The sequence below is a fragment of the Eumetopias jubatus genome, unplaced genomic scaffold, assembly GCF_037043125.1.
Source record: "Eumetopias jubatus isolate StellerSeaLion01/CBP00866 unplaced genomic scaffold, mEumJub1_p1.0 scaffold_7, whole genome shotgun sequence".
Taxonomy (NCBI): Eukaryota; Metazoa; Chordata; class Mammalia; order Carnivora; family Otariidae; genus Eumetopias; species Eumetopias jubatus.
Genome location: NW_028274813.1, coordinates 33,947,079 through 33,968,553, shown reverse-complemented (window position 1 = coordinate 33,968,553; position 21,475 = coordinate 33,947,079). Strand labels below are relative to the sequence as shown.

At 32.8% G+C, this 21,475-nt stretch overlaps 1 protein-coding gene across 3 annotated transcripts in view; it reads left to right on the top strand.

The window, feature by feature from the left end:
- The window catches only part of GPHN (gephyrin), a 626,989-nt gene that overhangs the window by 322,086 nt on the left and 283,428 nt on the right, over positions 1-21,475 (top strand). For all 3 annotated transcript variants that reach the window (XM_028101094.2, XM_028101105.2, XM_028101100.2), the window contains one exon: positions 12,943-13,037. In XM_028101094.2, the coding sequence (XP_027956895.1) occupies positions 12,943-13,037 (95 nt within the window). The remainder of the gene's footprint in view (positions 1-12,942; positions 13,038-21,475) is intronic.

The following is a 21,475-nucleotide window of genomic DNA, read 5'->3' as shown; positions in this document are numbered from 1 at the left end:
TCTTCCTGATGTATTCAGTGTTGTAATTTTTTTGCTGCTACGTGCCTTTCCACTTTTATGTTTTAGGCAATAACTTTTTAAAATCTTTTATCACAGGGGCAGCTGGGTGGCTCAGTTGGTTAAGCGTCTGACTCTTGATTTCAGCTCAGGTCTTGATCTCACAGTTGTGAGTTCGAGTCTCATGTTGGGTTCCACACTGGGCTTGGAGCCTACTTAAATTTAAAAAATAAATAAAAAATAAATAAAATCTTTTATTACATAATAAAAATAGTATATTTTAATGTAAGATAATATATATTAAAAGTTTTGCTCCTCCCACATAATAATTTTACCTCTGATTTATAATAATTTTACTATCCCACTTAATTGAAAAACTCTGAAAAATCTTGAAACCAACCTGTAGAATGATCTTAATATGCCAGGATTGAAAACAATAGCTAAAACATGGAAAGAGCCCAAATGTCCATTAACTGATGAATGGATAAAGAAGATGTGGTATATCTATACAATGGAATATTACTCAGCTGTCAACAACAATGAAATTTTGCCATTTGCAATAATGTGGAAGGAACTATAGTGTATTATGCTAAGCGAAATAATACACAGAAAGACAAATACCATATGATTTCACACATATATAGAATTTGAGAAGCAAAACAGATGAACATAGGGAAAGGAAAGGAAAAATAAAATAACGACAGAGAGGGAGGCAAAGCATAAGAGACTCTTAAATATAGGGAACAAACTGAGGGCTGCTGGAGGGGAGGTAGGTGGAGGGATAGGGCAATTGGGTAATGGGCATTAAAGGAGGGTACTTGATATAATGAACACTGATGTTATATTCAACGGATGAATCAATAAATTCTACCCCTAAAACTAATACTACACTATATGTGAACTAACTCAAATTTAAATAAAATCTTGAAAGAAAAAAAATGCCAGGATTGAAAACCCACTCATTTTGGAGTCTTAAGTTACAGTTATCTATAGTTTAACCAAAAGCGGTGACCTTGTCTTTAAAGATTTATGCCTGAATATGTCATATTAGACTCAAAACATTATAGTGTCTCATATTGCTCTAAGGTAAAACTTAAATATCTGAGCTTGCTTTTCAGTTATGATAATGACCCTTATCATTTGTCCTCTGCTTTAATAATCTTAACCACTTTTCACAGACTAATGTTTTGATTTCTAGTAATTACTACTTATTTAACTTCCTGACCTACCTCTCTCAATGACACAAGAACAAATCAGATTTAATCTCCGTTTTTATAACTAGCCTTAAGAGTAGACCTACATTTGCCCTGATTGATTTAGGCCAGATTTATTTTGAGGTGCTGGGAATGAATACTATGTCATAATTTTATTCTTTTTTTTTCTGATTCCTTCAGTTTAAACAACTAATGTTTCTCTTCGATATCTTCTTGTCATTGCTGCTGATCAGAGACAGGTCAGAAGATTAAGGAAAATATTCCTTACATTGACTCATCATTTTGTAATAGAAAAAGCTTTAAAAAGTTAGAGAATTTGATGAAGCTGTGGTATCTGAAAATTATTCAGAGAAAATTTCAAAATATCTCATAGCTTCTGGGAAGCTTGCATTAAGGGAAAAAAAACCCAAACTGGGAAACCAGTACATGACAGAATCTAGTGTTGCTGTTCCCCACATTCCCACCTATTTCTTTGTTTTCTGTCCTTTCCCTAGAGGCAAATTCTGTTAGGTATAGAAGTCTGCCCTTCCTATTGCAGTTTTGAGCAAAATGTATTTCCATCTGTCCCACTTAATGTTCCTGCATTGGGTATCCTCTGCTCTTGGATACTTAATTTTTTATGTGAAGAGAAGACCCAAGTTAACCTATTCATAACTACCTAAGTATAAAATAATATTGCTTGGTTACCAAATCTTTCAGGTTTGTTTTAAAAACCTGAATTTTAAAAAGAACTGATTTTTTTTATATCCTTTGTTGGTTGATTCTTATGAATTTGGTTTGGCTCTTGCATAACTAAGCCACACTTAGGGGTACAATTTCTAGAGCATATCAATGGACTAAAATGGGCATCAAGGTAACATTGAAAGAGGAAAGGTTATAAATGAACAGCCTCATGGCTGTGTGTGTATGTTGGTATGTGTGTTGTGTGTATGTTAATAAGGATAATCTTTTCTACCCATTCTGACTAGATGATGGGATTTGTTTAGTGCCAGTAGATACAACCAACTTCCTCCCACTCCTACCATCTGCCTTAATAAAGTCAACTGTTCAGTTTTCTATAGCCCTAACTTAAAGAATTCAATCCCAATTCCTCATTTTATGAAGTGTAATTTTTTTCTTCAATGATGGACTCTATTTTGACTTTTCTTAAATCTGTCTTTAGGGCAACATAGGCTTCACTTGGATAGCAAACTACCTTATTCTAAGTACTATAGTATGGATGTTCTGAAAGAGTCTGCAATCTTCAAAGCTTAAATTACAGATCCTGATTTGGAGATATTAACCCCAAATTCCACACTAAAAAAAGTGTGTGTGTGTGTGTGTGTGTGTGTGTGCGCGCACGCACGCAAGTCTATAAAAATTATGATTCCTTGGAAGAACTTCATTGAATAAAATATTTTATACACGTTTTCAAATTAAAGTGTATATGAGAACTGATATTTAATTTTCTAAGACTTTATATTTATGATTTTTTTGCATTCCTGTTGTTATATCTTTTTCAGTGGTAAAGGATATCTGCACCTCTTTTTAGAACAGTTTTTACAAATTAGGCCTCTGATTATTTTTAAGTTTCTTGTTAAGAGATTTTTCTTCCAATATAATAAAGGTAAAGATTTTCCTTCATCTAACTTATGTCAATTTTATTTAATAAATAATGTCTTCTTCCTTTTCTATTTCTTCCAGGTTGTAACTTACTGAATTTTTTAATCCATTCTTGTATATGTGGAGGCTCTTAAAAAGTAAATTTTTGTACTATGAAGTATAATAATAGTTGATTGAAAATGAGTATGTTAAGAACCCTGTGTTTAATATGAACAGCAGAGCATTAACTTGAATTGAGTGGAACATTGCCTCTTTGTGTTACCCTATTTTTCACCATCCTGAATCTTGTTCCCATCCTGACAGCTGTTGTTTTTACAGCTTTAATTTTTAGTGTATGATTGTTAGGGAAATTTAAGTTAATATAAAGTTATGGACACATTTTTTCATCTTTGCTTAGGAACATAATCACATTGCTGTTTTCTTTCTTTTTAAGATTTTATTCATTTATGTATCTGAGAGAGAGAATGGGGGAGAGCAGAGGAAGAGGGACAAGCAGACAACGCGCTGAGCATAGAGCCCGATGTGGGGCTTGATCTCACAACCCTGAGATCATGTCTTGAGGCAAAAGCAAGAGCCAGACACTTGGCTGACTGCAACAGCCAGGCATCCCTACATTGCTGTTTTCTATTGGACTTAGGCAAAAGCGTAAATCAAGAGGTTCTATTGAGTTCTTTTTCCTTCAAAAGATATTTTCTATCTTCTCACATTCCTTTCCCAGTCTCCTTCGGAGGTATGGTAATGTCCAAGGCTATCTTCTTGGTAATCAGTGTCTTCAAAACTGCTGCTCCTGATAATTCTTCATTAAGTTTTCAAGATTGTTGCTAGCATGTTATATTCTTTAGACATTTTGGTAATTCATGTACATTCAAAAACAGACATATTCCTCTCATAATTTCTATCCTTTATTCTTTCTTATAGAACTATTCAGTTTTCACAATTGCTTTGGCTATAACAATTTCTACAACATAGGTGACTTTAGATTTGTGTGTTAGTATAAATAATAGTACCCAACATTTGTTAAGTATTTGATATATATTAGGAATGATACTAAGTATTTTATATGTTTTATTGCATTTAAGCAGAGAAAAAAATCATTCCTGTGTCTGAATAGGGTGCAATGTCTTATAAACTGAAAACATACAATAACAGATTAATAGATTAAGTTCAGAATTGGGTGGAGTCCATAGGTCTGAGTTGATTTACCCTGTGGCATTGGATTAGTCGTAGAACTTACAAAAAGAGAAGTAATAAATCTCCTCTGTATTATGTAATACAGGAATATGTTAATTATTTAAATAGAAAATATCAGTAGGTGTTTTATAAGAAAGGACCATAAGTAAAAACTTACAATTATTGAATTATGTAAATATTAAAAATATTACTCATGTTTAACTCTCCAGTGTGGTAAATAAGAGAAATAAGAGCCTTTGTCAGAGCATTATAAATTTAATGTGGTGTATGTTGTCATACTAGTATTATATTGTGACATCCTTTCAGTTAGCTAAAATTTTTTGATAGTGTTAACACTTTAGTTTTTTAAGAAGAGTAACAAATATCATTACCCCTTTTTACAAATGGAAAACTGAGAGATAGATAAATTTCCAGAGGCATAAAAACATAAACTGATAATCATTTAATATGTGACCAATGAAATACTATTAGATTATAAATAAAAAGCCTGATCATAAACTGAGACATTAGTAGCTCTATAATCAATTTTTAGATGAGCAAAACTGTAGAGCAACTTGTTTAATTCAAGCTACAGCATGTCATAGGCTCCAAACACTTATGTGTATACATTTTTCTCTCATCTTTACTAATGGAACTTCTACTTAGTTAAGTTTTTCTCAAAACAACAGAAATATTGGATTTTTTTCTTTTTAGGAAGGACTTACTCATTTTCTTCTTTCCCAATTGGCTTCTAATTTTAAAACTGAGGGTGGTATGAGATGACAAAATACAACACGTTATAATAATTAAAATAGAAAGGAGCTGTTTTTGCTTTTTTCTCTCTTCTCAGCAGTTCTTCCACTCATCCCACTTCCTTTACTTCACCTGTTTCTTGCTCTTCTCACTTTATCACATGTGCCTATTTTGGTGAGAATCCAGTTTTGCAAAATGAGAACTTTAAACGTGATAATTACATGTTCTTAATGTAGATACTTTGTAAAGAGGCCACAGTGAGAATTATCACATCTCAGGGCAAAAGAGCAAAGTTTTAGACTTTCTAAAATCAGTTGGCAGTGAGCCATTTGCAAGTAGTACATATAGGCCTAAAGTAGGAGCTTGTTTCTTTCTTTTTTTTATGTTATGTCACCATGCAGTACATCATTCATTGTTTTCGTCTAACACCCACTGCTCCATGCAATATGTGCCTTCCTTAATACCCATCACTGGGCTAACCCATCCCTCCCCTCCCCTCTAAAACCCTCAGTTTGTTTCTCAGAGTCCATAGTCTCTCATGGTTCATCTCTCCCTCCGATTTCCCTCCCTTCATTTTTCCCTTCCTTCTCCTAATGTCCTCCATGCTATTCCTTATGTTCCACAAATAAGTGAAACCATATGATAATTGACTTTCTCTGCTTGACTTACTGCACTTAGCATAATCTCCTCTAGTCCCATCCATGTTGATGTAAAAGTTGGGTATTCATCCTTTCTGATGGCTGAGTAATATTCCATTGTGTATATGGACCACATCTTCTTTATCCATTCATCTGTTGAAGGGCATCTTGGCTCTTTCCACAGTTTGGCTATTGCGGACATTGCTGCTATGAACATTGGGGCGCATATGGCCCTTCTTTTCACTACATCTGTGTCTTTGGGGTAAATATCCAGTAGTGCAACTGCTGGGTCGTAGGGGAGCTTGTTTCTTTTAGTCTCAATTAAGATGTTTAAGCACAGTTAGTTATGTTGTTATATGAATATTAAAACTTGCATTGCTTTAGGTATACCAAGTAATTGTGTATCATCATAATAAAGTAAAAAGTCAATGTATAGATTTTTTTAGGCAGCTTTATGTTTTTGTTTATATTATACACTACTAATTACATTAAAAAAAAAAAAAAAAAAACTCCACAGAGTAGCTGGAATAGAGACTGGGTTATATTCTCACCAGTTGACTAACCAGACAGCCCAGCCCCCTTTTAGTACAATTTCAAATTGTATCATCTTTCAACTTCTTTCTTCAGATTTGAGAAACAGGATATTTTACTATTATCTATAGAACAGCTTTTGAGGAGTATGAATGAGTTAACATTTTTTTCTGTATAGATCAAAATACATATGCAGGAGTGCCTGGGTGTCTCAGTCAGTTAAGCATCTGCCTTTGGCTCAGGTCATGATCCGAGTCCTGGGATTGAGCCCCACATCAGGCTCCCTGCTCAACAGGGAGTCTGCTTCTCCCTCTCCTTCTCCCCCACCGCCAGCATGCACTCTGTCTCTCTCTCTCAAATAAATAAATAAAATCTTTAAAAAAAAAGGAAAAAAAAAGATATATGCAACCAACACCCTACCTTAAAAGAGAACTTTATTATTTTTCACATAATGCCAAAAATGAATAAATGTATATTGCAGATATAAAAATGCTAATAATCAATAGAAATATCACTGTTCTTTCACCTTTCCCTGCAGTGAGATGTAAAGTAGTGCTATTTATATAAGTTGAATATGAAGATAAGTATTCTTACAAAAATCTCACAAAAATAATTTTCTCATCTGAATTCCCTGGTTTTTTGTTTGATAATTTGATTATCAAGTTAATGTTTAGATAAAGGAGGAAAATAATGTGAAAAATAACTCACTGTGTAAAAAGTAAGCTGTAAAGTTAAGAAGTACTTGCTATATACTCTCAAATTGGTTAACAGGGGTTGGGATCTAAATGTTAGCAAACATAGTGAGATTTTTCATAAAGTAACACTTGGAAATCTTATAATCACCCATGAAAAGGCATATTCTCAGTAGCCTAGAAACCAGTTTTTATTCCATCATTAAGATAGATCCTTTTGTGGGTGCCTGGGTGGCTCTGTTGGTTAAACGTCTGCCTTTCACTTCAGGTCATGATCCCAGAGTTCTGGGATCAAACCCCACATTGGACTCCCTACTCAGAAGGGAGTCTGCTTCTCCCTCTCCCTCTGCCCCTGCTCATTCTCTCTCTCTCCGGCCTCCCCCACCCCCCGCTCTCACTCTTGCTATCGCTCACTCTTGTTCTCTTTCTTTCTAATAAATAATTTTTTTTAAAAAATCTTAAAAATAAATAAATCCTTTTGTTGAGCTAGATAAATTGGTTGGCTTGCTTTAGGGACCATGCTATACAAGAAATGCTTATCTTTAAACATTAGAACCTTACTTACCATGATGATATGTTAACTCTGTGACACTTAATGGGAGCTGAGTTTCAACTCTGGGAGTCTTGGCATCTTATGCTCGCTGCAAAGTATATGTTCATTGAATGGAATGGAAAATGACACTGCTGCAATACTTAAATTTTTACTCTTTTGTGTTTTCTCTGTACAATTAAACTGTCTCCTTTGATCTTTCATCATACCAAGATCTTATTTAAACACTGTATAACTTTAATTGAAAAACAAAATGGGAGTATCTCCATTTTGAAAAGTTTTCTACTTCTTCCGAGAGTGGAGGAAGATGTAAATATTTAAGAAGGCTAAAAACTCTGAAGAAAAGAAATACACAAATAAGATCATATCTTCCAAGTAAAACTGAGATAACTACCTCCATTCCCTGGTTGCAGCTTCTGTGTAACAGTAGCATTTAACCACTTAGTCACATGTTATGATACACTGATGTGTTATCTTTGGTTGAAAGGTGTTTGCAACTAATTTAAAATTAACAAAATATGCAAATGAGTATTTTAATTAATTACAATAAATTCAAGGCTGTCCTTAGAATAATTTGACTCTTCCATTCTGCTGTTTCTTAAATGAGAGAAGAGTAGATTTATAGCTGGTGTTCCTTGAATATCCGTAGGAGTTAGTCATGTACAAGTTTTATCCATCATGTGTAGTCCTGAGAAAAGAAGTATATTAAAGGTAGCTTCTTTGTACCATAGGATAATTATAGAAGCAGGCTCTGAATATTTAGGTTATTACAACCCTTTTCTAAAGTGTAGAATAAAATTAGTGTGTTTGCCCTTTAATTGATAAAGTAAGGAAAATTTAATTGGCTGTCATTAAACTGCCTATTTTTTACCTAATTTATCTCCTCAGTAGGTCTATATTTGCTCTGATAAAGGCTCCTCACATTTATTTCAATCTGCTTTACAAAGTTGAACATAAGGTAATCATGAAGATTAGATCAAGTGGTATATATTATCATTAATCTGCTTTATTTCTTCCATCTGCAATGTGTTTTTCAAAGTGTAGTCCTTTGACCAGCATCACAAGCAAAACCTAGAAACTTGTTAGAAATGTACATTTTGAGGCCCCAACCAGACTTTCTGATCAAAATCTCTGGGTGGGACCTAGCAGTCAGTGTTTAACAAGGAGATTCTGATTCACGCTCAAGGCTGAGAACCACTGCTCTAAATATCCTACCTTGATAGAGTAACGTTATTAATAATATTATTAGTAACATTATTAGATAGCATTTCAAAGATAGTCTTTGTTATTTAAGGTTATTCAGTAGAAGGCACTGCAATAATTGTTAGGAGGAAATTTTACTAAATTTATATAGTCAAGTAGCAAGCATATAATTATTAATATATAGATTATGCTCTGTTGAAAAAATATGTCTAGAAAAATAAATAAAAGTGCTATACTAATTGTTTATTCACAGTCACCATGAAGTATAAGGAATTTCTGCACATTTACATTTAGCTAATATGTGTCCTATACATATTTAAACATCTTTGCCTGTTAGCAATAACATTTTGTACTATTGTTTTTCCTGTGAAATTAAAATGGATCTGAATTTCATTGACCTGTTCTCTGGGCTGTAAAATCATTATTTATGACACGCTTTTTTTTTGCAACTTGAGCAGTCTTTGAAGCACTTTCTGACTTTAATGTTATCTTGAAAGTGTCACTGATAAAAGAAAAAGATCACAATAAGTGATTTTCCATTGGAGGTTTCATAGTTTAGAAAGTATTTAACAACTTTCATAGTTTAGAAAGTATTTAGAAGTTAAAGATGAAATGTTTTATTTAAAGAGAATGGCTAAATCCAATTAAACCTTATTATTTTGGACTCTCGTAGTTCAGAAAAGGTTACATCTGAAGTAGGAATATAAACTTCTGCTATTGCTCAAGGAAAAAAGGATTTGATAAATAATGTATAAGAAAGTTGGAAACATTTTTAAGCTAATTAAGAAAAAATTTCAAACTTTTAATGGCATTCTTTTTTGTCATTGATTATAAATAGCCTATTGATAATGAGTGCTTGTTATCTCTTCATCAACAGGCACAGATAAAGCTACACTTATTAAAACTATTCTTCTGTTTCTATTTTGTAATAATTTAGATAATATTTTCTCATTTTACTCTAAATTGAGTTTTATTCCCTTGCTCTTTGCCTTCTAGTTGTATCTTTTCTTTTGTGGTTTATATATGTTTTTACCCAGCTCTTACCCTCCTGTCCATCTTCCAATTCAAACATTTCATTTGGTTGCTTATTCCCTTAGATCCAGTATTTCAGTATTCTGCTTTCCTGTTCCCCACTTGCCAGTGTTCTTACATTTAGGTTCTTGCTCTCTGTTCTCTTTCCCCTCATCTTTGCTTTTCAACCACTGTTTTCTAGGTTTGGTTTCTGGATTTTTGTATTGTTCCTGTTCTCTAACTGGTATAATCAAAACTTCAAGGATATAAGGAGAATTGGCAAGAAGAGGCATAAAGAGAATTGACATGTATTGAATGCCTATTCTATACTAGGTGATTTAATTCTCATAAGATGTAGGTAGGTTTTGTTATTATCTCCATTTTATTCATAAGTACACTGAAGCTCCAAGAGATTAAATATTTTGTTCTAATTCATGGAGAAACTAAGTGATACAGCTGGGTTGCAAACCTATATTGGCTCATTTATTCATCCTTTTATTCAACAAATATTTATTGAGTACACATACTATATGTTGGGCACTGTGCTAGGTGCTGCAACCCATCCAGCTCTTGCTTTCATGAAGCTTAACTGTGTGGTGGCATTGTCTGACTTCACAGATGGTGATCTTTCTGCTATACCAAACAGCTTTAGAGGAAGAGAAAATAAAAAGGAAATAGAAGGGTTCTGATGTTTTATGGAAAAGCTATATTTGATATAGATGTAAAAAAGACTATTTTGTGCATTATTTAGAAATACCTTATTGAAGAGGTTGATTTGTGGTAGTCCTAGAAAGAGTCTGACAGCTTTAGCACTAACCACTGTAGACACTAGTGCCTTTTAGTGGCATCACCACAGTATATATTTTCCTTTTATGTTCTCAAATAAAGAAAATTTGTGTCTATAGGTCCAGATATCTAGAAGGCTTCACCATCAATTGACCTCCCTAAATTATGTTAAGAAAAAGATGAAGACTTCTCTCTAAAGAATACATTTTTTCATCCATCCATCTACCCATCATCCATACAGTTATTAATACTCTGAAAAATATTTAGGATAGTTTGCCCAAATATGTAAAACACAACAGAACTTTTAATAAGATAAATGTGGGGAAATAAGGCAAGGAAAAATAAGATGAAATTAAGCTGTCTTCTGTACTAAAAAGTATCCACAGATTTGTCTCTGTTTTCAAGGGTAACTTGATTCACAAGCACTGTAATTTTTAAAAAAGACAAAAAGAAAAAAAAAACTGGTGGCACAGAGGAGTACCTTAAGAGAAAGTTTCTCCAATAGCTCCTTTTAAAGAGGATCACAGAGAAATGTGGTATATAATGGCCTCAAATACTTCCTAATATAAATATGAGTTTCACTGAGCCATTTCATTGGATCCACTTGCATACAGTAAAACAATTCTTTGAAGAGTAAGAAAAGGCATTCTAGGTAGACCATTGCGGCCAAATCCAACGGTGTATTTTAGAGAATCTATAGAAATTAGTGAATTGCATCTCTTGTTAGGTAATTCTCATATGTAATTCATCAATCAGGTTTTTCACGTAGTAGGTGACACTGAATTTACACACTCTTAGAAATGTGTTTTATTCACTGCTATAACATCAATGCCTAGAATAATACTTAGTACATAGTAGATGCTTAATAAATATTTGTTGGTTGGATGGATAAATGTTGTTATTTGAAGTATCTGTTTAAGTGAAAGACTTCTTCTCAGCTATTTTTATATTTTTTTCATTTTCCCTTAAAGTGTACTACTGTTGTTTGGAGTACATCATCTTTACGTGATCCCAAATTCATTAAATGTTGAACACTGCTTTTGTGACTTTTTCAAGTAGATAATAAAATAAATATTAGCCCTATCGAAAGAATTCTTTTAAGATTGTTCTCAGTAATACTACATGCTTGATTTTTAAGACTCTAAGATTTTACAGTCTCTAAGAAAAAGTTATAAACATCAGTAAAGCAGTTGGTAATATAGAAAGTGTTTCTTCTCAGGAGACCTCAAAGTCATACCAGATAGCTTGAATTTGGAAAACAACAGATAGATTCTGAATAATGCTAGCTTGGCATTTTTTAGCTATATATTTAAATCAAAGTAATTAACTCCCAAACTTAGGAATTCAAGAATTTCTTAGAGAATTTAAACATTATTTATTTATTTATTTATTTGACAGAGGGAGAGATACAGCGAGAGAGGGAACACAAGCAGGGGGAGTGGGAGAGGGAGAAGCAGGCTTCCTGCTGATCAGGGAGCCTGATGTGGGGCTCGATCCCAGGACCCTGGGATCATGACCTGAGTTGAAGGCAGACACTTAACGACTGAGCCACCCAGGTACCCCCAAAATTCTCTATTTTTAAGGCAGGTTTTATTGAAAAGCATAATGGTAGTGTTAATATTTCTTTAAAATTTCTGCCATTGTTAAATACTACATTATGCTGGGATTCAGTGGACCAGTAGATCACATTAATTCTGGTAATCCTTTATTCTATATAATTATAAGGTATTAAATAACTAATTTATATGCATCTTAAAAGTTTATAACATCAACCAGCATCTAACACATACTTGATACATTTTACTTTGCCAAGTCCTTAACCTAAATTTTGTCCAGAGCTACAATCTTATTTAGTACTATCTCTATACTTCTAATAAAATACTTAAAAAATCAACCTTTCTCTATATTCCTCCATAATTTGCCTTTTATTTCATTTGCCTTTCTTCTTCTTTAATGGAATAGTTTATTTTGCAAACTTTATTCCTATATTGCTCCCAATTATTGTAACCTGTTAACATCTGTAGAAATAGAGGATTAGGAATGGATTCAGTCATGTATTTCACTCATAACTTTTAACCTAAAACATATCTTTACCATCACAATATAAATATATACCTATTTTGATTGACCTTTAGAAAGTGAAATTTTCCTGTCTTCACTCTCTTATTTCAGGTTTAACCACACTTGTGTTAAGAATGCCCTATCTTAAAACTTCTGTTGTATAGTGAAAGTCTATCACTTCATTGATTCTTTTTTAAAATAAGATAGTTAATTTGTATTGAAAATGTAGAAGATGGCAAACTGAGTTTTTCTTCTACCAAATACATGACAAAGTCAACGTGGTGACTTCCTGAGTTTTAATTATATCATAAAATCATAGAGCTGGGAAAGATACAAAATGATCTCAGGTTTTAGGGATTAATTATTTCATGCATAATAGTCAAAAGGTACCCAGATTTCTTTCCCTATGAAAATCTGTTGAGCTATTATAGCAATCTAAGTCTACATCTTAATATTTAGGTTATTAGATGGGACTTACATCAAATACCTCCGAGTTATAAGAGATAAGAAGGGTCTGCTAATGTATAAAATTTCCCTGGATGTCCTGGTTCTCAGCTTTTATTCACTAGTCCCAAAGAACTGAGTCTTGATACCTTAAAAACAATGTTTAGGGAACTACAAAGTATGGTCAGTAGAAAGCATGATTTATAATTATTTTTAAGTTAATTTTACTACTCTGCCTTCCTTCTTTTTGGCTAATTTCACTCAGTCTGCTATTTAATCTTTAATTACAGGCCACAAAAGAAGTAATAGAACGGGAAGCGCCAGGGATGGCCCTGGCAATGCTGATGGGATCACTTAATGTTACACCTCTGGGCATGCTCTCTAGGTAAGAAAGTCACTAACATGTTGCAAAGAAAATTAATTCCATACCACTAATCACTATAATAGACTGATAAACATAAGAAACTTCAGTCAGTAACACTTAAATTTGCTCCCTTTTTTTCCCCAGAGTTAAGAGTCTTAGTATCCTGTCTAAATCTTGACCATTTTCTCTCAAATTTTTTTTTACATCTTATGTTTAAACTTTTAGAAAATATTATACTTTGCTAAAAGGTGTCAATCCAAACCCAGAGAGGAGTCCATTTTATTAAGATGTAAAATTATTTTTGTGTGTGATTATTTGTAATCATCAATTAATATTCATTAATTGTCATTAAATGCTAATTTAATAAAACAAAACAAAACAGTAGAGGTTTTTTTCAATAAGTTAGTCTTATATGTTAGGAATTTGTAAATAGGCATATTCATGTGTGCTCATAAAAAGAAGCTGAATTAATAATATATTAGTAGTATATTATGTTAGTATATTTAAAACTATGCCTTTGTTAACATAGATGGTGACATCCATTCTCTGTGATGTTATTGTTTTAGTAACTCTTAGATTAAAATCTCCTTTAATGAGGACAACATACATCATTTAAGTTAAAGACAGAAGTATCAACTTAGAATCTATTGATTTAATGACCATTGATTAATAGGCAGTTGATCTCAGAGCAATCTAAAAATACACAGCAACTTTATAATTGCATGGTTTCGTAATCATTATGTATAGCCATTTATTCATCCTGTGTGAAATATGAATACAAAATAAGTGTATCTACATAGCACATGGAATATGAATAATAATGCCGTTTCTGTTACTTAGGGTTTATATCCCATTAATCGCAGACACCTGAAGCACAGCTACAGGGAAATGTGAATTGGTCATTAGTTACTGTATTCTTTTTGCTGTCATAGGTACTATATTATAACATTTAATTTAAGTAAAAGCAAAAAAGAATTACAATAGCATGTAGAAATTTTAAATTTAAAAGTCCATGCTGATCTTTAAGGAACTTATATTCTTCTATGCTGTTCTTTTTTTTTTTTAAAGATTTATTTATTTATTTCAGAGAGAAAGTACGGGGGGGAAGGGCAGAGGAAGAAGGAGAGAGAAACTCAAGCAGACTCCATGCTGAGCACAGAGCCCAACGCAAGGCTCGATCTCATTAACCTGAGATCAGACCTGAGCCAAAAGTGAGAGTCAGAGGCTCAATCAACTGCTCCACCCAGGCACCCCTATGCTGTTCTTTTTTTAAACATACTTACATTCCCTACACTTCTGAGGTCCAGGGTCACATTTGATCTTTTTCTCTATGGAATTAAGTAGTGACATTTGAACATAAAAGAACTCTTTCTTGACATACAAGGATATAGTCAAGAAAAAATTAAACTTCATCTCTTGTTAATTCTTTTGTAATAAAAATATAATTCAGCAAACAGAATACTGTATTTGCTAGGCCCCAAATTAACCATCAGAGATACTAAGGATAGAAAGAAAATCATGGCATGGCCCTCACCTTAAAGATTCCACAGTTTAGCTGGAGAACTTACTCTTTGCAACTGTTAAAGTAACTCTTTATAGCTTTCTTGATACAGTATAGAAATAGCACCTTTTGTCTTATTGAAAGAATTTTCTGGATTAATTCCTCTTCTACCTTCTGAATCCACATGACTGCTGAGTGATAGAAAATTAATCAGCAGGAGTTGATTCTAAGTACTTTGGAATAAGTCCATTATCTTTATGCTGAAGGCTTTGAAAATTAAATAAAATACACAGTGTGGTAACAGATTCTTGTGGCTTTTTTTTTCCTGTTCATTGCTGATTTAAATGAGAGTTTATTTACAAATTTAAAACAGAGATAGTAATCTAGGTGAGTTATGCATAAGAAATTGTGGAATATTTTCCTAAATGTTCATTTTTTGTGAACATTTTCTAGGCTTTTAAAAAATTACTATTTTAAAACAGCCATGATTATACTGATGCTTACTTTCTACAGAATTTTTACCTTGTATGTTCCTTGGAGTTTGTACATGCTTCTATTATAGCACATGCTATATTGCAATTATGTACTTATTTGTATAACCTAATATGTATAAAGTCCCTAAGAACAGGAACTTTCTCAAGTTCATTTTTATATCCTCAGACCCCAAAACAACTCCTGACACATAGTAAGTACTCAAAAAATGTTTATTGTTATGATTACTGTTGATAAATCAGTGTTTCATCCTAATTCTATAGAACTTTTTTCAAAGTAATATATCAAAGTTGTTTCCTTGCCTTCCTATTTTTATCTCTAGAGAGCAGCATTAAATAAAAATTTTTTTAATTACTAAATCTGTTTAAAATGGTTCTCATCTATGTGATGAAATATCCTCCAGTTACTCTGTGCAAGTCAGTTACAGGATAGTACCAAGTAATAGTTAAAACCATCATCTCTGAAGCCAGATTGCTTGCGTTCCAATCTGGCTCTACTACTTACTAGCTACTTAACATTTTTTTGGTTTGTTTTTTTTTTCTCATCTATATAGAGGATGTTAATAGTACTGACCTTTTGGATTAAGTGAGTTCATATAAAATGCTTAGGACAACAACTGATTCATAATAAGTCTTATTTAAGTGTTGATCACAGTTATGGTGTTGTTATTGGCTGAGAGCAAGTCTGCTGACAAAACCTTCTAGTAGCTTTCCTTCATCTGGAAATATCTTCATTCTACCTTCATTCCTGAAGGATATTTTCACTAGATATAGAATTCTGGATTGGCAGTTATTTTCTTTTAGCACTTTAAAAAGTATTATTCCACTGTCTTCTGACCCTATGTTTCCTACCAAAACTTAAGTGATTCACAGAAAGCAATACTAACAGGGAAACTTAGAGCTGTAAATGGGTTAAAAAAGAAAACCCTTCTTTTTCACATTAAAAAAAGAAAGATCTCGTGGGATGCCTGGGTGGCTCAGTTGGTTAAGTGTCTGACTTTGGCTCAGGTCATGATGCCAGAGTCCTGGGGCTCCTTGCTCAGTGGGGAGCCTGCTTTTCCCTCTACCTGTCGCTCCCCCGCTTGTGTTCGCGCTCTGTCTCTCTGACAAATAAATAAATAAAATATTTTTTTAAAAAAAGAAAGATCTCAGAAACAACTACATAACATTAAAATTTAAGGAACTAGACAAGGAACAAATTAAACCCAAAGCTAGAAGAAGGAAGAAAATAATAAAGATTAAGCAGAAATAAATAAAATAGAAAATGGAACAATAATACAGAAAATCAATTAAACCAAATATTGACTCTTGGAGAAGATAACAAAACTGAAAATTTTTAGCTATATTGACTAAGAAAAAAAGAGACCTGACTCAAATTACTAAACTCAGAAACAAAAATGGGGACATCACTGCCAATTCTATAGAAGTAAAAAGGACTATAAGAGTACTATGAACAACTGTATGTCAATAAATTGGATACCCTATATGAAATGGAAGAATTCCTACAAACACAAAACCTACTTAGATTGAATCAGAAAAAAATAGAAAATCCATATAGATCTGTAATTAGTAAGGAGATTCAATCAGTAATCAAAAACCTACCTACAAATAAAATGACTGTACCAGATGGCTTCACTGGACAATTATACCACACATTTAAAGAAAAACAGACACCAGTCCTTCTCAAATTCTTCCAAAAAATGGAGGAAAAGGGAATACTTCCTAACTAATTCTATGGGACCAGCATTGCCTTGATACCAAAGCCCGATGAAGAACTACAAGAAACTACAGACCAGTATCCTCTTTGAACATTGATATAAAAATCTTCAACAAAATGATAGCAAAACAAATTCAGCAATATTTTAAAAGGACTATACACCATGACCAAATGTAACATATCCCCAGAATGCAAGGATGTTTAGACATATGAAAAGCAATCACTGTAATATACCACAGTATATTACATATGTGTGATATACCACATACAGAAAAAGCACTTGACAAAATTCAGCATGTTTTCATATTAATAACACTCAACAAACTGGGAATAGAAAGAAACTACCTTAACATAATTAAGGCTTATATTAAAAAACATATATCTAACATCATAATGGTGAGAGACAAAACTTTTGCTCCAAAGCGAGAATAAGAGCAGGATGCACACTTTTGCTGCTTTCATTAAACATGTTATTAGAAGTTGTAGCCAAAACATTAGGCAGGAAAAAGAAATAAAAGGTATCTAAATTGGGAAGGGAGAAGTAAATTTATCTCTGTTTAACATGATCTTATTTGTAGAAAACCCTAACAATTACACACACACACACACACACACACACACACACACTATTAGAACCAATACACATATTCAGCAGAGTTGAAGATATATAATCAACATGCAAAAATCAGTTGTGTTCCCATATATTAATAATGAAAAATGCAAAAAGGAAATTTTGAAAACAATTCCACTTAAAATCGCATCAAAAAGAATAAAATACTTAGTAATTAACTTAATCAAGGAGGTGAGAGACTTATACACTGAAAACTATAAAACTTTGCTGACAGAAATTAAAGAAGATTTAAATGAATGGAAATAAACCCCATGTTTAAGGTTTGGAAGACTTAATATTAAGTTGTCACTACCCAAAGCAATTTGCAGATTTAATTCAATCCCTATCAAAATACAGCAACATAACTTTTTGCAGAAATAGAAAAATCCATTCTAAAATTTATATGGAATCTCCAGGGGCCCCAAAGAGACAAAACAACCTTGAAAAAGAACAACAAAGCAGGACTCCCACTCCCTGTTATCAAACTGACTGTAAGTTACAATAATCAAAAAAGTTGTACTAGTATTAAGTCAGATTTTTAGGCCAATGGAATAGAATAGAGAGACCAGAAATAAACCTTTGCATATAAGGTCAAATGAATCTTGAGAAGGGTACCAAGACAATTCAATGAGGAAAAGACAGTCTTCAACAAATGGTATTGAGAGAACTGGATATCCACAGGCAAAAGAATGAAGTTGTACCCTTACTTAACACCATATACTAAAATTAACTCAAAATGTATCAAAGACCTAAGTGTAAGAACTAAAATTATAAAACTCATGGAAGAAAACATCAGGAAGAGCTTCACGACATTAGATTTGGCAGTGGTTTTCTTGAATATGACACCAACATTACAGGCAACAACAACAAAAAGGGGCTTAATTGGACTTTATCAGCATTAAAACCTTTGTGACTTAAAGGACACTATCAACCAAGTAAAATGTCAGAATGGGAGAAAACATTGCAAATCGTGTATCTGATAAGGATTTAATATCCAGAATATATAAAGAACTCCAAGACAAAAACAAATAACCCAATTTAAAGATGAATAGATATTTCTCCAAAGAAATAGATATTTCTCCAAATAGCCAATAGGCACATGAAAAGGTGTTCAAAGTGCTAATCATTGGAGATATGTTAATCAAAACCACGATGAGATACTACCTCACACCCACTAGGACAGCTATTATCAACGAACAAACAAAATTAAAAGTGTTGGTAAGGATGTGGAAAAATTGGGACCCCTGTGCATTGCTGGTAGGAATGTAAAATGATGTAGCCATTGTTCAAAGCACTATGGAAAAATTTCAAAAAAAATTAAACAGAATTTCCATATGGTGCAGTAATGCCCCTTCTGGGTTGAACCCAGAGCGACTGAAAGCAAAGACTTGAACAGATACTTGTACACCAGTGTTCATAGCAGCATTATTCACAATAGCCAAAAGGTAGAAGCAACTTAAAGTCCATTGACAGATGAATGGATAAACAAAATGTGTTATATATATGTATATACACAATAGAATATTAGCCTTAAAAATGAATGAGCTGCTGATATATGACACAACATGGATGAATCTTGGAGACATGCTGAGTGAAATAAGCCAGACACAAAAAGGACAAATATTGATATCACTTGTATGAGGTATCTAGAATAGCCAAATATATAGAAAGTAGAACATGGGTACCAGGGGCTGGAAGGCTAGAACCAGGAATGGGCACAGAGTATCAGTTTTTCTAGAGCAATAATCAGTGGTGTTTTTGTACCTAGGTTTTATGTGATTTTAATGAAACATGGATAGTTGTGGCCACCTGCTGACTATTTGTGGTTTAAAATAAAAGGTTTTCTTGCCTGAAAAAAAAAAAAAAAAAGAATGATCCTTCAGGTATCTCCTTAACTTTGGAAGGGAGTTGAGTCCAGCTGTTCTCTCTATCTCATAACCTTGTGATGGCTCATGTTGGGACTACTTATGCAGTATGAGAAGCATCAAACAAGGGAAAATTTAAAGTGGCTTTGGGTTGAAAATGTCTTAAGCAATTGACAGTAGTAAATTATCTCTCAAGGGATTCTGCTTCAACTTAGACCTTACAGATTTCTCAGGAAGCTAGGAGGAAGTTAGATTCTATCTAACTTCTAAGGAATTTAGAGTTCTAGGGAAATTAGAAGGTCATACACATTAAAAAAAAAAAGACAAAACACAAAAATCAAGGTATCATAAGAAATGAGAGATTACAGATGTTTTCCATTTTGTTCTGTGATCCATTTTGAGTTAATTTTTTAGAAGGATGTAAAGTTTGTATCTAGATTCATTTTTTTTTTTTTTTGCATGTAGATGTCCAGTTGTTCCAGTACCATTTGTTGAAAAGACAATCTTTGCTCCATTGTATTGCTTCTGCTCCTTTGTCAAAAATCAGTTGACTATATTTATGTGTGTCTACGTTTCTGGGCTCTCTATTCTGTTCTGTTCATTTATTTGCTGTTCTTTCACCAGTACCACACTATCTTGATTACTATAACTTTATAGAAAGAATCAGAGTCTGTTAATATAAATCCTCTAACTTCAATCTGCTTCAATGTTGTGTTGACTATTTTGAATCCTTTGCCTCTCCATAGAAACTTTAGAATCAGTCTATAGATATCCATTAAATAATTTGCTGGAATTTTGAATCAGATTTCCATTGAATCCACAGATCAAGCCGGGAAGAACTGACATTCTGACAATATTCAGTCTTCTAATCCAGGAACACGGGATAGGAACTTTATTTAGTTCTTTGTTGATATCACTGAGTGTTTGATAGTTTTCCTTATATAGGTATTACACAGATTTTTTTTTAGATTATAATTTTTTTCATTTGGGTGCTGCTAATGTAACTGGTATTATGTTTAATTTCAAGTTTCAGTTGTTTATTGCCAGTATATAGGAAAATGATTGGCTTTCGCATATTAACCTTGTATTCTGCAAACTTGCTATAATCACTTATTAGTTCCAGAAGGTTTTTTATTGATGATTCTTTTGGCTTTTGTACATAGATGACCATGTCATCTATAAACAAAGGAAGTTTTGTTTCTTCCTTCCCAGTTTGTATACTTTTTATTTCCTTTTCTTGTCCTATTGCATTAACTAAAATTTCCAGTATAGTGTTGAAAAGGAGTGGTGAGAGGGGATATCATACTTAACCTTACTAAAAAAAGCTAAGAGTTTTTTACCATTAAGTAATATATTAGCTGTAGGTTTTTATAGATTTTTTTTATCAAGTTGAGGATGTTTCCCTCGTGTCCACACTCTGTTTCTAGTTTACTGAGTTTTGATCACAAATGGGTGTATGATTTTGTCAAATGCTTGTTCTGCACCTATTGATATGATCATGTGACTTCTTTTTTAGCCTGTGATGAATTACATTAATTGATTTTGAAATGTTGAACCTTCCATGCATACCCAGAATTAATCCTACTTGGTCGTGGTGTATAATTTTCTACACACAATGGATTCAATATGCTAATATTTTGTTGAGGATTTTTGAAACATTGGTGTGTAGTTTTTTTTTTGTTTTTTTTTTCTTCCAGTGTCTTTGCTTTGTTTGGCATTAGGGTAATACCAGCCTCATAGAATGAGTTTGGAAGTATTTCCTCTGCATCTTCTTTAAGAGATTATAGAGAATTGGAGTAATTTCTTCCTTAAATGTTTGGTAGAATTCACTATTGAATACATCCAAGCCTGGTGCTTCCTGCTTGGAAGATTATTAATTATTGATTCAGTTTCCTTAATAGAAGTTAATAAGCCTATCTAGATAGATTGTCTCTTTCTTCTTATGTGAGTTTTGGCAGATTGCATTTTTAAAATAATAGTCCATTTCATCTAGGTTATCAAATTTATGGGTATGGAGTTGTTCGAAGTATTCTTGTCTTTTTAATGTGTGTAGGAACTCTAGTGATATCCTCTCTTTTATTTCTAATATTTGTAATTTGTGTATTCTCTTTTTTACTTAGCCTGGCTAGAGGCTTATCAGTTTTATTTATCATTTCAAAGAACTAGTTTTGGTTTTATAGATTTTCTCTGTGGGTTGCCAATTTTCCATTTCATTGATTTCCTCTCTAATTGTTACTTCTCTTCTGCTTACTTTGAATTAATTTTAATTTTCTTT